General features: G+C 41.0%; 1 protein-coding gene across 11 annotated transcripts in view; it reads right to left on the reverse strand.

Moving 5' to 3' along the window:
- MAP7 (microtubule associated protein 7) overlaps positions 1–12,954 on the reverse strand; it is a 123,543-nt gene that overhangs the window by 56,848 nt on the left and 53,741 nt on the right. For 10 of the 11 annotated variants that reach the window (XM_026120115.2, XM_026120086.2, XM_026120101.2 and 7 more), the window contains one exon: positions 2,899–2,973. The exons of the other annotated variant lie outside the window; for it this stretch is intronic. In XM_026120115.2, the coding sequence (XP_025975900.1) occupies positions 2,899–2,973 (75 nt within the window). The remainder of the gene's footprint in view (positions 1–2,898; positions 2,974–12,954) is intronic. 11 annotated transcript variants of the gene reach the window in all.

The raw sequence follows: 12,954 nt of genomic DNA on the forward strand, positions 1-12,954 counted from the left end.
ACACCTGATAGTGTTCACACACACCCCTCTCCCCATAACCCCCTTCCCCAGTGTAAGTATGTATTCAGTAACAAGCCACTTTCCATGCTAAGATTTGAGGGGCACAAAGTAGTGAATAAATATTGGCACAAGGATGGGGATAACACCTTTGCAGCACACCAACCATCCCACGGCTTTTGCTCCACTGACAGCTAACACTTACAAGGTTATTGGAGCAAATCTGATGCTGTTAATTATAATATCTTTTCTAGGCCTGGTAACTGATTCTTCACAGTTTGGCTACAAGCCCAACCACTAATATTTGCATTCTGAACCCAGCTAACCTGCTGACACCCCAAGTATGTAGTTTTAAAGTCTGTCAGAACAAGAAAATTCACTAGGCCTGCTCCCCATTTGGTTTCTCATGTCTCTCTGCCCATTACCATCTCATCAGTCAAGTATCTAGGGGGCTGGCATTTTAGTAAGAATACCAGGGCAAGCACACAAGGTACTCTCCCTTGCTCATCATCATCATCACGCAATAGCTTTAGGTTGTTACACAGAAAGGTTGGAAACATGTCATTTGTGACAGATCCTGAAAGGACTTCAGTTCTTACAGCTACAGTTGATAGCTGGACATGTGCAAAATCTTCCAGAGGATACTCCAGGAAGCCCAATGTGTTGCTGTGGAAGCTGCAGCCTGGTTATGCTATGATGCTTTTCAACACTCAGCAACCTGTTTCATTACACATAAATAATTATTTAACAGAGCTATAAAATGGAACATGCAAATGCTAAATACTATGCCCAAAAGGGAGGTTTGGAGATTAATTCTTAAGCCACACTTCTAAAAAGGGGAAATGAATTTTGTAATTACTTATAGCTGGAAATTAAACATCTAAAATACATATGAAAAGTGCTTTTCACAAACTTACAGTGCTTATTATGAGTTCAAAATTATTCTTAAAGAATTTACTGATCTTCTGAAAGAGCTTAGAAGCTATAAATAGTGATTTGCAGAAATTCAGCACTGAAATGTCAATCTTTTTTTTGGTCCCTAATTATGTTAATAAGAGTAAAACACATGCGTTTCAGATCTTCTATATAATTAATAGTTATTGAACTCTTACACACAGTCTATATTTGTAGAAATTAGGTTATTTTGCTAAATTACTAATTGTCATATTTATTTATTACATACGGCCGATTTCTATAGCTCAGGCAACTATCAGCTGCACTCCGTGATCTCAGAAATAACTCAGCTACTACTATTCTTTGTATCTATCTATAACCCTCTCAGTCTCTTCTCACAACTGGCTACTTCCTTTCTGCCCTTGACTCTGCAGGTGCTAATTTATGACACTGAAGAAAGCAAAAGGATTATCAAGTTGAAAGCTGAAACCAGTTTGTGTGATAGTTCATGGGGGAGATGGGAGGAGAAAGAAATATGTAAGGCATAGCAACAATTGAAAAGATGCACACAGCAGTCTCAAAAACCCTCTTCCCTCTGTCTAGCTCTGTTCACATCCTCATGCATGCATTCAAAATTGCTTGTGTTTATCTCCTGGACTCCTAATATCTGCTCAGCCTGTGGACACCTTCTAGGCAACAATGACATTGCTTATGATGATGGCTGGCACCCCTGCTGCAAACAGTCTCTGGTTTTTAATCGAAACATTGTTTCACACAACTCACACAGAGTCTAAGAACAGGAACCAGCTCCCAGGATTTCTCTCTTCAATACAGGGGCTCTCAGCAGCAGGCTGCAGGGCCGAACCCCGCAGGCATGCTGTGCCCTCCCTCTCCGCAGCCCCATGGATTTTGCATTCCTTTCTGCACACCAGCACAGCTTGAAGGGAGTGGAGGAGCAGCTAGAACACCCTCTTAGGAGATGAAAGACTGGGATTAAACTACTGCAGGATAAAGTGGATATTGAACACTGTCCAACTCCAAAAGTTATGTTGTTTTTTTGTCTGTTTGGTTTTTTAAACAAAAAGTAGTAAAGTTAACTCCATTCTCTCTTCCTCTTCCCACCACCTTTCTGACTGAGAGCAGCCATGAATGCCATGCTTTGTACTGGACTGAGCACTGTCTGACAGCACATACTGGATGTGATCTGAACACAGCACCAGGATTGCTTCTCCCGGGAAATGTAGGCCTGAGGCACCCAGCTCAGAGACAGAAAAGAGTCCAGCAATAAGGAGCAGTCACCAAGCTGCCAAGATGCCAGGCAGCTGAAACAGGAGTGCTTATAGTGTGCCCAACCCTTATCGTTATTAACTACACCTTTTCATCTTGGGTACCTGAAGTACAACACAGGCAGAATTTAGATACTTAATTGGTCTTCTGGAACTTGGCCTAAACATCAAACCATAACAGACTTGGGGCATTAAGGATTACATTAAGCATTTTAGCACATAGGCTTTTAACTGTAAGTGCAGCATTAATGGGAACAGTGAATTAAATCCACATAGTGCAACGATCAGGTACAGTGCAGTAACGACAAACATCTGCTCACTGCACAGAGCGTATTACAGAATTCAGCATTCTTTAAGGTAAGTGAAGAGATGCCTCAAGAGACGCACATTATATAAAGCCATAAAGCCTCACTTGCAGCAGAGAATTCTGGTGCAAGCACAGATGCAGGTACAGGAGCTTCTGTATCTCTGTCTCAGTTCCCAACCCTCACACTGCCAAACTGCACTAAAATAAACAGGTTTTTTTAGTTTTGCTCCTTTGTGAATAATCAGAGGTTCCAACATAAGCACATATGAACAGTCACTGATGTCAGTTTTGACTGAAACAGTACGAGAAGTGTAAGAGCATAAAAGGTTCTAGAGGCTCCTAGGAAGACAGCTGTTTTTCCAAACACCATTGAGGCAGACAACACTATGATGTGAAGCACACGTAATGGCGTACCTGGTTTAGCTCCAGCATTGTTACTGCTTTGTCCTGAAGTGACTTTCTTGTCTTGTATTTTAGAACCTTCAGATGCTAAAATAAGGAGGAAAAGGGATTTAGTTAACCACATTATTAGACAACAGCTGAACAACTATTACGCTGCAATTTACATTGCCGTATTCCCGTTAAAACAAGACTCTTCTAAAATTTTGTATGAAGCCACAAAACAAGCGAAGCCACAATACAACTTCCCTGTTCCAGCTGAGGAAAGAAGTGTAATGAAATTTCCTTTAAACAACATTGATTTTTTTCATGCTATGCTATATTGTTTGCAAGTAATTTTTTCCTCTTTTCTTTCCTTCTCAGTGATGCTCCAGGAACCACTGCTTCCAAACATCAGCTGTTAATAATTTATTTTCCTGGGAAAAAGACGGATTTATCACACTGATAATGGCAATTAGTGGGAACAACGGAATGAAACTGCAAAGCAACTCGAAAGACGGAGGCATTCAAAAAACTGCTGCATTGCAACAAGTTAGAAAACTGTATTGTAAATCCTAGATTTCTAAAGTATTGTACAAGATACTAATGAAATCTTCATAGATTCTTTACAAATTACTAATGCACCCATTATCAAGAACCAACAAAGATGACAACTTATAACAGGAATGAAAGCCCACAAGACAACAGATTTCCATTATTAAAAAAAAAAAATCTTTTATTTAAATCAGGCCTGTCAATTTAGAAAGATAATTTGGGGGCTCTGAATACCCTTTTAGTGATCCTTCATAAAGGAAAACCAAAAGATTCATTATTATACTTCACATCAGAAGCATATCGTTGGCTCAATGTCTACTTAATTGAAAGCCAAGCCAGGAAATTAAATGCCATGATTTTCCTCAGTTTATGCTGTGGCTTAGTATCTGACAGCTCACCAGAAAAGTGTTTGATTCTAGGACATTACAATCTGGGAAGAGTGTAAAGGCAGACTAATAACTCTATAACCCCCTCCACAAGCAGCTTGAATGGAGTTGGAAAAAAGGATAAAAAGAAGGTTATTTTGATAAAATTCAGGGGAAGAAAAAAGCCCTAATTCATTTAACTGAAAATCTCACTAGAAATTGAAGTTGGTGGAAACAGATTACTTTTGTTTTAAAAGCAAAACAGACACCACTGTATCAGGTTCACTTTAGAAAACAAACAAAACTTGCAGAAGGCCCCAAGGGATTTCCTGCACTTGTCAGGGGGGAAAAAAAAAAAAAAAAAAATCTTTTCACCAAAAAATCACATGGAAAAATTTAAGTAGCTGTGACTATATTAATTTTCCTGTAATCAACAGAAGTAACCACTGTAGGATCTAACAAATTGCAATTCCAATTCACAGTAAAAATTCGTGTTACTTAAAGACAACCCAACAGAAGATTTTAATATTTTTCCATTTTAAAGGCCTCACACAAAGGATTATTTCTACTCATGAGTAAACACACTGATTTTTGGTAAGATATGACTATTTATCTGAGCAACATTAAACACGTGCACCTCTAGTCTTGCTAGGATCTACCATTACCAGAAAGTGTACATTTCCCTTCACTATTCTAAATTAACGGTACTAAACCTAAAAAAAATTAAAAAAAAAAAAATTATTTATCTGAATAAGCGCATCTAAATTCATTGCATCTTACAAAGAAAACTACCACCTTAACTTGGGGGTAGAAAAGAGACAGTGAGAGCACTGAGGTTCTAATAGCTTCAACACAAGTTTCTTTGCACACCTCTGTGCACGTGCATTATTTGATTCAGGCACTGCACTAAGGCATCATGTAATACTTCGTTAATTCTAATTCAATGGTTTAAATATGATGGCATCCAGGTAATACACTTGTAATGGAGCCTAGGTATACAGAGCAATATTTTTTTCATACTTACTTCTCTGGGACACTTCCTTGAAATATTTTGTGATGCAGTTTTGGTACATACTCACATGACTGCCACAAGTGATGCAGAAGCAAACGAGATAACACAACTGTGAATTTTAATGATGCTAGATATTGAATACAAATTGGCACAAGCATTAAGTAGACACAAGCATTAAGTGGATGTGCTCCCACATAAAATATCACTTGCTTTAAGCCACAAATGCATTAATCAGACAACAAAACATCTAAAACCCACATTAAATATTGATGACTGTTTTCAGCAAGGCCCAATAACCTAACACAGGCCAAGGGAGACATCATTCAACTACCTAATACTTCCTCTGCTGCTTATCTTGAGCCACTATGACTTCTCTTTACATGGAGAGAATAAAGTTACATAAAGAAGTGTTAGAAATAAGAGGATTATTTTTGTTAAGCATTTTGGAAGCTTAAAAGACTGAAGAGAGAAGGGGTAATAATACAGATTTTGGGGGAAAACAATCACAGAATCAATCTCAGAATCACAGGGTGGCTGAGGTGGGAAGGGGCCTCTGGAGACCTCCTGGTCCAGCCCCCTGCTCACAGCAGGGTCTCCTGGAGTAGGCTGCTGAGGGCTGTGGCCAGTCAGGTTTTGAGTATCTCTAGGGATGGAGACTCCTCAACCTCTCTGGGCAACATGCTCTGATGCTTGACTTCCTTCACCATAAAAAGGTTTATTCTTATCTTTGAATGGAATTGCCTGTATTTCAGTTTGTGCCCACTGCCTCTTGCCCTGTCACTGGGCATCACTGAGAAGAGTCTGGCTCTGTCATCTTTATTCCCTCCCATCAGGTATTTTCTAATGTTTGGTTTTCCTGATGTTTTCCTGGTGTTTCCCGATATCTGCAGTCTCTGATGCTTGCTTAGCTCCTCCTCTCTTCAGAGCACACAGCCCACATGCAAAATCTCATCACCAGCGTGCTTAACCTCCCAACACTCCCAGGGGGCTGCTGAGGGACCCACGCTAGCCATGTGTAGTTGAAGTGCTAGGTGACTCATCCAAAGCTGCACAAGAAGCCGCAAGGACATCGTCGTCTCCCTTCCCAATTCAGGCAGGGAAGTCATAGGGGAGAGCACCCCAATCTGACCTTTGCTGAGGAAGGCCACAGAGCGCCAGACTACCCTACCGCCCTTGGGAACGGGCTTCCAGTGGCCACCCCCAAATGGGCTCTCCGCACTAGGACACACTGCTCAGTTATTGCATTTTCTCCTTGAGCCTCCCTCCCCAAGCGAGGTATTGTCTGTCCTCTTGGACAAGGCTGTCAGACAAGAAAGTCCAAAGAAAAGCTTTGTCTAAGCAGGGCCTACAAGGGCTTAACCACACAGAACCTGACCCACCTGTCCAGTGCATGGATTTCAAGGGGACTGCACAGAAGTCACCCACGGATTGAAGCACAGGCAGAACTCAAGCCTCATTTTTTTCTAAGCTGCAAATCCCCTCATCATCCAGGTATTTTGAAAAAAAAAAAAAAAAAAAAAAAAAGAAATTAGGCTGAAGATTATCCAAATTCAACTACTCCTGCTAAGCACTCTGCAGCTGAACAGCAAATGATGGTGACAGAGCACTAGCCTAGTATAGCGATTGCTCTGAATTTATTACTGTTATGGACTAATGCAATATCACTACAACTATATGACTACAACTTTATGCTCAACATTATTTAGCATGTCATCCAAAGTCACTGACATAAAAACCTGCTACAGCTCACTACAGGTTAGTGGTACATGGATTTGTTACAGGAACGAGCTTTGACAAAGCTGCTTCAAACTTGTGGAATAATCCGTTCCAGCTGCCAAAGATATGGATTCTTTAAATAAATGAACTACTTTTCTCCTACAGGTTGCAGGAAGTTATCCCTTCCTCTTTTCATCACATGCTCTTTCTCTAGTCATAGCTATACATGAGCCTCCACGAAATGCCCATTTGCAAATATGCAGAGGTAAACTTAACTAAGCAATAAAACCCCAGAACATGCAAAAATTGCAAATCTACCGGATGACTTTAAAGACAGCCACTTCCCTCCACAGCTAAAATTCATTGTCCCAAGTACCTGCAGGAAACAAGACCTACTTTCCAAAAAGAAAAAAGTTATAGCACAGCAAAATCTACCCAAAAGCTGTTCAGTGATCAATGTCTCTCAGACAGTCTGTAAGATTATGAAAGGTATCGCTCTAAGGTGCTCCTCCTGAAGTAAAGAAACCAGATTTCTCCAACTTCTCCAAAGGCAAACTGTGTGAGCAGAAGTGGGAATTGCTAACAGTGGCAAATGAAACAAGAGCAAAGAGAAATCTGATCTTAAAAAGATGTAAAGCTGAAGAAAAAAAAAAGACTCATAGGAGGTTTTGAAAGAGGAAGAAAAGCACAAGCTTTTAAGAAATTAGAGCTGCTCTGACTACAAGGTAAGCTCTGGTCAAAGGACACTGGCCTGAAAGAGCAAGTGAGACTGCATGATCCAGAGGAAAGCCCTGACTGAGAAGTGGGCCCCTGGGAAGGCACCCTGGCAAGAGGGAAAAACATGTCCCCAGCCTGAGCCGGGTCGGGGTGCAAGCCCAGCGCGCACCCCAGAACTGCACCCTAGTTAGCACCTGAAAAGGGGACGTGCACAGGGGTAGGAGAACGCAAGGGACAGCACACATGCAGGCCAGCCCATGGCATGCAGACAGCAACGCATGTCTGACACTTCAGACAGGCAGCTGGGTAAGAGATGCATTGAGCAGTGGAGAGGAAACGCAGCCTTCTACTTTGTTGCTCCAATTCCACGAACATAAGTGAGGCAGGAACAGTCACAAACAAAACAGCCAGGAGAAAAAGCAGTAGCTAGAATAGAGGAGAGACTAAAGAAAAAAAATCTAGCTATTCTGTTTCTGCCACTTGTCAGCTAATCCCCCAATCAGACTGAAACTGTCCACGACTGCAAGGTGGGGAGAAATAGAGGTAGAGGCAGCTGAAGTGGAACAAACTAACACCTCAGTCAAAAAGTGTTGTCAATATGTAGCACAGGAAATCCAATACTAAACTGAGAAATTTAGAATAGAGTTAACAGAGAACTGCAATATAATCTTTATTCTTTAGCATCCAATTCTGCCACGTCCAATTACTTTCTTTTCAAAAAGCAATCCTCTTAAAAACAACCTGTTTAGTTCAGAAACAGTGCTTATTTTATATAGCATCTTATGCTTCATATGTAGAATGTAAAGCAAGCCCATAGCTTGAACTAACCAGAATTAAGGAGACAGCATAATTCTCATGACTGCATAAGCAAGGAGGATCAAGTGGGGCTGCTCAAGGCAGTTTCATCTAGCCCCTGGGAACAGCAGCTGGCTGACGTGTAGATCAAATCGGAGATATTGCTGTGCTTTGAAGGAGAGGGGGGTGAAAGTACACACCCAGGTCAGGGCTGACAAAGTTTATTAGTTTAAAGGCAGCACCACACTAACACCTAACTTCTGAACAACTGACTTGGAATAAAAGTCTGAGCATTCAACAACTAGTTGTTCTGCTCTAAAGCAAAAATGCTGAATTTTAAAACTAAAGATTAAGTTTGGATACGAAATTCTGTCTAATGTCAAAACTGGAGTGTTCATCCTACTAATGGACTTCAGTAACCCAGGGGTTGAGGGTGGGGAACAAGAAAGGAAACAAAGTTCAACACAGATGAAAACAATTTTCCCACTGCTCAACCCTTTTGCCTTTCTTACATCTGCTGTTTGTGAATAAGACCTGGGCAATATATACACATGTAAATGCTACTCTCCTTATTTCCAGTAAAATACATCTTGGGCATCTTTAGAATTTCTTATTCTTTGTATTATCAGTAGTGTCCACATATATGCTTAGTAGAACAAAACACTAATTATTTTAGTGCTGTTCATTGTGCTAGAGTCAAGCGCTGCATTCATTCCATACTTGTGCTCCACAGTTATCTTCTATTTGCATGTTAAAATTGGAAACTCAGGAATAAAAGACGGATCTTTCTAGTGATAGAGATCTGAAAGCCCTATAAGTGGCCCGAAATTATCAAGACAGATGCAGCTCAGCTGATAAAAAGGTAAAACCAAGCAGTTGGATGTCTAATAATTGAAACCTTCAGAGTAAGTCCAGAAAAAATTACTATCCACACTCTGCTTCAGAAATTTGAGACTTAATAATAATAATTAAAAAATAAATAAATAAAAAGAATCCCCCACACCCCAAACCAAAAAACAGCAATGTTGGAGACAACATTTTCTAGTACTGGTGAGCTGTACTGGAAGTCAGACCAAGTTTGGACAGAACAGACACCTTGTGTTTCTTCTCCCATCTACATCTCAGGCTAAACACTGAGTCAAGACTACCCCTTGCTTTTATTTATTCACAGTGTAAGCACACACTGGAGCCCTAATCTTGCTTAGGACCTGTACATGCCTTTTTAGTAAGATAAATAATTATTTTAAGAAGTGCTTTGAATGCAGAAAGATTACATTGAGAATGAGTGCTAGCTTTGCTTTTGTAAGCATACATGCAAAGGTATGTTGAGTTATCAAAGTGAAATCCTTCACAGCAAGATAGCAAGAAAATCATTACTTACTTTCAACCAGCACATGCTACAATACCCTGCTAAGCAGCACAGAGATGGATCAAGCAGAGATAGATCCAACTGCTAAAGCTTAAACACAAAAGACAGAAACACTGAAATTCCTATGCACAGTTCCGAACAGCTGTATCTGAGGATGTTTACTCTGACACTTGGACCAACAGTGCACAAATGTAAGAACTAAGTAGGCATCAGCACATTTATTCCCAAGAACTATCTCCTCCTCTTCTCCTCCCCAAGAACAACTAATTACTTCCTGTAGGGACATGAAGCTTTAATAGGTGGCTTGTGGGTTGCCGCCAACCACCAAAGAGCAAGCAAGCAACCTGCCAGCAGCCTGCTTCTGTCCACAGACCAGTCTGAAGCAAGCTTCACCCATTAAAAACCTTGCTGCAGAGCCCTTCCTGCAAAGCAGACACGCTGGCCTGGCAGCCAGTGGTGCTCTCTGGGTTGCCACAGAGCCAAGAGCCCTGTAAGACACCCCTGCAGCTCTCAGCTACTATGGACAGGCACCTTCACTGCATCTCCAGCAAGGCTCCCAGCAGAGGTCAGCCTGGGAGGCTCAGAGCCATACTGGGGGCAAGCTCCGGAGTTGGGATTTTCCAGCATAACAGGACAGGGAAGCGAGGGAATAGGAGCAGAAGGACTGTAGGACGAAGCAATGGGTTGCAGGAGGGACACGGAGAGAATTAGAGGACTCTGGTAGAGAGAAAAGGAGCCCTGCATGATGGCAACAGGCATTTTGCAGCGTCTCGGGTGCAAGTGCTGTGAGCGTGTTAGGGGAAGGGGGAACGGGGGCACCAAAGGCACACTGGTATGCTGCTTTGGGGAAGGGCGTGCAGGCAGCAGCAGCACTGGGGCAGGAGGATGGAAAGCTTCATCCTCCGCACCTCCTTTCAAGCCCCCTCCCATCCACCCCAAAACAAGTCCTCTTAAAAGCCCAGCTTTTGAGGGTTCATACAGGGAGGCGAGAGAGATTTCCCTAACACACTCACCGCTTCAGAGCAAAAAAGAATGAAACATTTCCAAACCAACATCCTCAGGCTTCTTAGTCTAAATGCTTTGCAAAACTGTTAATAGAACGGGTTTGCTTGTGCCGTTAGAGCTCTGTACACAAATCCTTCTGTAACGAAGTGTTCTAGCTGGCAACACTCAGGTACAAAATATTTTTTAGATTTACAAGGTTCTGCCCATTACTGCAGCAGCAAGACATTAAGACTGTGACGTGTGCGAGTTCTGAGAAAGGCTTATATCTAGCGCATTTCAATAGTTCAAAATTGAAATATATTCTTCCAATTTAAAGGAATACAGAGAGATGTACCTAATTTTGATTAGCTGCCAACACTTAGATTCTCTTATTAAGGGAACCAGGGTGAGACCAAGGGTACTTGCAGACAACAGACTGGTTTGTTATTTTTATAGCCTAAATTGTGAAGACTTGTATTACCTGGATTAAGCTTCTTTGCTTATTTGCATTAAGCTTATTTGAAAATTAAAGGTTTGACTCAAAAATGTGACAGAGTATATGTATTTCATTTTTGCACTTTGAGACAGCAAAGCAAAGCTCATCTCTCATTTAAACCTAACTATGAATTAATTTTACAGGCATTAAAATATTTTCAATTCTTGGAAGCTTGAAGCTGAAGTACATCTTTTCATGCTTCCACCACTGTGGAAATTACTGGCGTTTGTTTTGCAAATATAAATAAATTAAAAGTAAACAAGTCGCAGTGACCATTTGAGCTGTTTGCTCTAGCACGTATCACAAATCTAGCAGCGTCACCGTACAAAGCACTGTTACTAGCATTTTAAATCTCTGGTGTCTTGGCTAAATAGAAATGAAATTTCTTATCAGCATCAGCATTTACTACTCATGGAATAATACAGAAGTTGCTATTGTCTTTTTCATACTCTAGGAAGATAAACAGAAGATTTTAAACTGTCACAGTTAATTCACCATCAAATCGTAAAACACTAAGAACAGAAGCATGAATAGATTTCTTTGGAAATGACTGACAAGACAAAACTAGATGACGCAAGTGACTGCAGGAAAAGGGACACTTTTTTAGATTAAAATTATGTAACTGCTCTATTGGAGATGCATATTTGTGGAAAAATTACTTTTGGCTACATGGGCTTTAAGAAGCATTGCATTCTAAAATAGTAAACAACTACAAGAGAACATATCAAATCAAGTACTTTGTAGGGAGACACCTTATGCAGCTTAGGTTCTCCTAGAGAATAAAAGAAGCACATAGCTAAACTTAAAAGCATTTACAAAAATGATGACATTCACATCATTTCCTCTGGATAACTACATCACATTGTTATACTGCAATATAAAACAAAGATCTCAGCATAACAATGGACCAGGGGAATAAAGGTCCCTGCTATTTGCTGAGAGCCTGTGCTGTCCACAGTGGTGCTGCAGATGACCAGAAGGCTGGCAAGTCTGACCTGATACAGATGAGACAGAAAAACAAATATTTTCTTCTCCATCACCAAAACAAAAATGCTACCTCCTGAGAGTACTCAGAGCTAACTCATTTCCAGTCTCTCAACATTTTGTGCTATGCAACCTTTCTGTCTTAGGCCACGTACTCTTCAAAACCCAAGACGGGGTGATAGACAACCAGCCATGATGAACTTGTGACCCTGTTACTCATGAGCTTTGGCTTTCACCCAAGATGAGAGAGTCCCAGCTCCCTCTCCTCCTCAGCCTTCTTGCTGCTGCTGGCAGCACTGGCCATTGGTATGCCAGAAGTATGCCCACATGCAGGCTCTGTTACAGTTTACTGTTAGAAAAGTCGTACGCTGAAGGTCACCTCAGAGATTATGAAAGTGAACAACTGTACATTTCACTAGATGAAAGTAATTTTTCTGGACTTCAGCTGTGGAGCTTGTTCCAAACTATGACGTAATTCCTCTAAGTATTTCCAAGTCAGTCAGCTTTCATTACCCCTGGGAATTGGAGAATGAGGCACAGACCACTGCTTTCAATAACACGCTCATCACAAGGTCAAATCACTTGGGACAACAACTTGAGCATTCATTATTTGATATCCTGTTTAGAGGGCATGGTGATCAGTGCATATTGCAGCCTTTAAGCTTTACAAAGATACAAACAGAAACTCAAGAACGGAAGGGAAAAATGGATACTCTGGTATACAGAAGTCTGCTCCATTAAGCAATTTGATCCCAAGATATAACCACTTTTAACAACAAAGCAATCTTGGTCTCAGCTTTGCAGTAAGAGAACATACTGATCTCTGCCTCCCCCCCAACCATTCTTTTGATGCAATACATATTTTAAAATAAAATGAATATTCCACAAAATGAATCTATATCTGTTATTCAGTTTAGGAGACTCCCACGAGCTCAGATTGTCACAGTGCTTTCCCTTCACCAACCCACCAATTTACACGACCATCACATGCTTACTGAATTCAGTGTATATCTAGACTTTCCTCTAGGTATTCTTTCAACTCTTCCCAAATTTGTTCAGTCTGCGTTAGTTTGACAGGACCTAAGAGCACACGCACCAA

The sequence above is a fragment of the Dromaius novaehollandiae genome, chromosome 3 (assembly GCF_036370855.1).
Source record: "Dromaius novaehollandiae isolate bDroNov1 chromosome 3, bDroNov1.hap1, whole genome shotgun sequence".
Taxonomy (NCBI): domain Eukaryota; kingdom Metazoa; phylum Chordata; class Aves; order Casuariiformes; family Dromaiidae; genus Dromaius; species Dromaius novaehollandiae.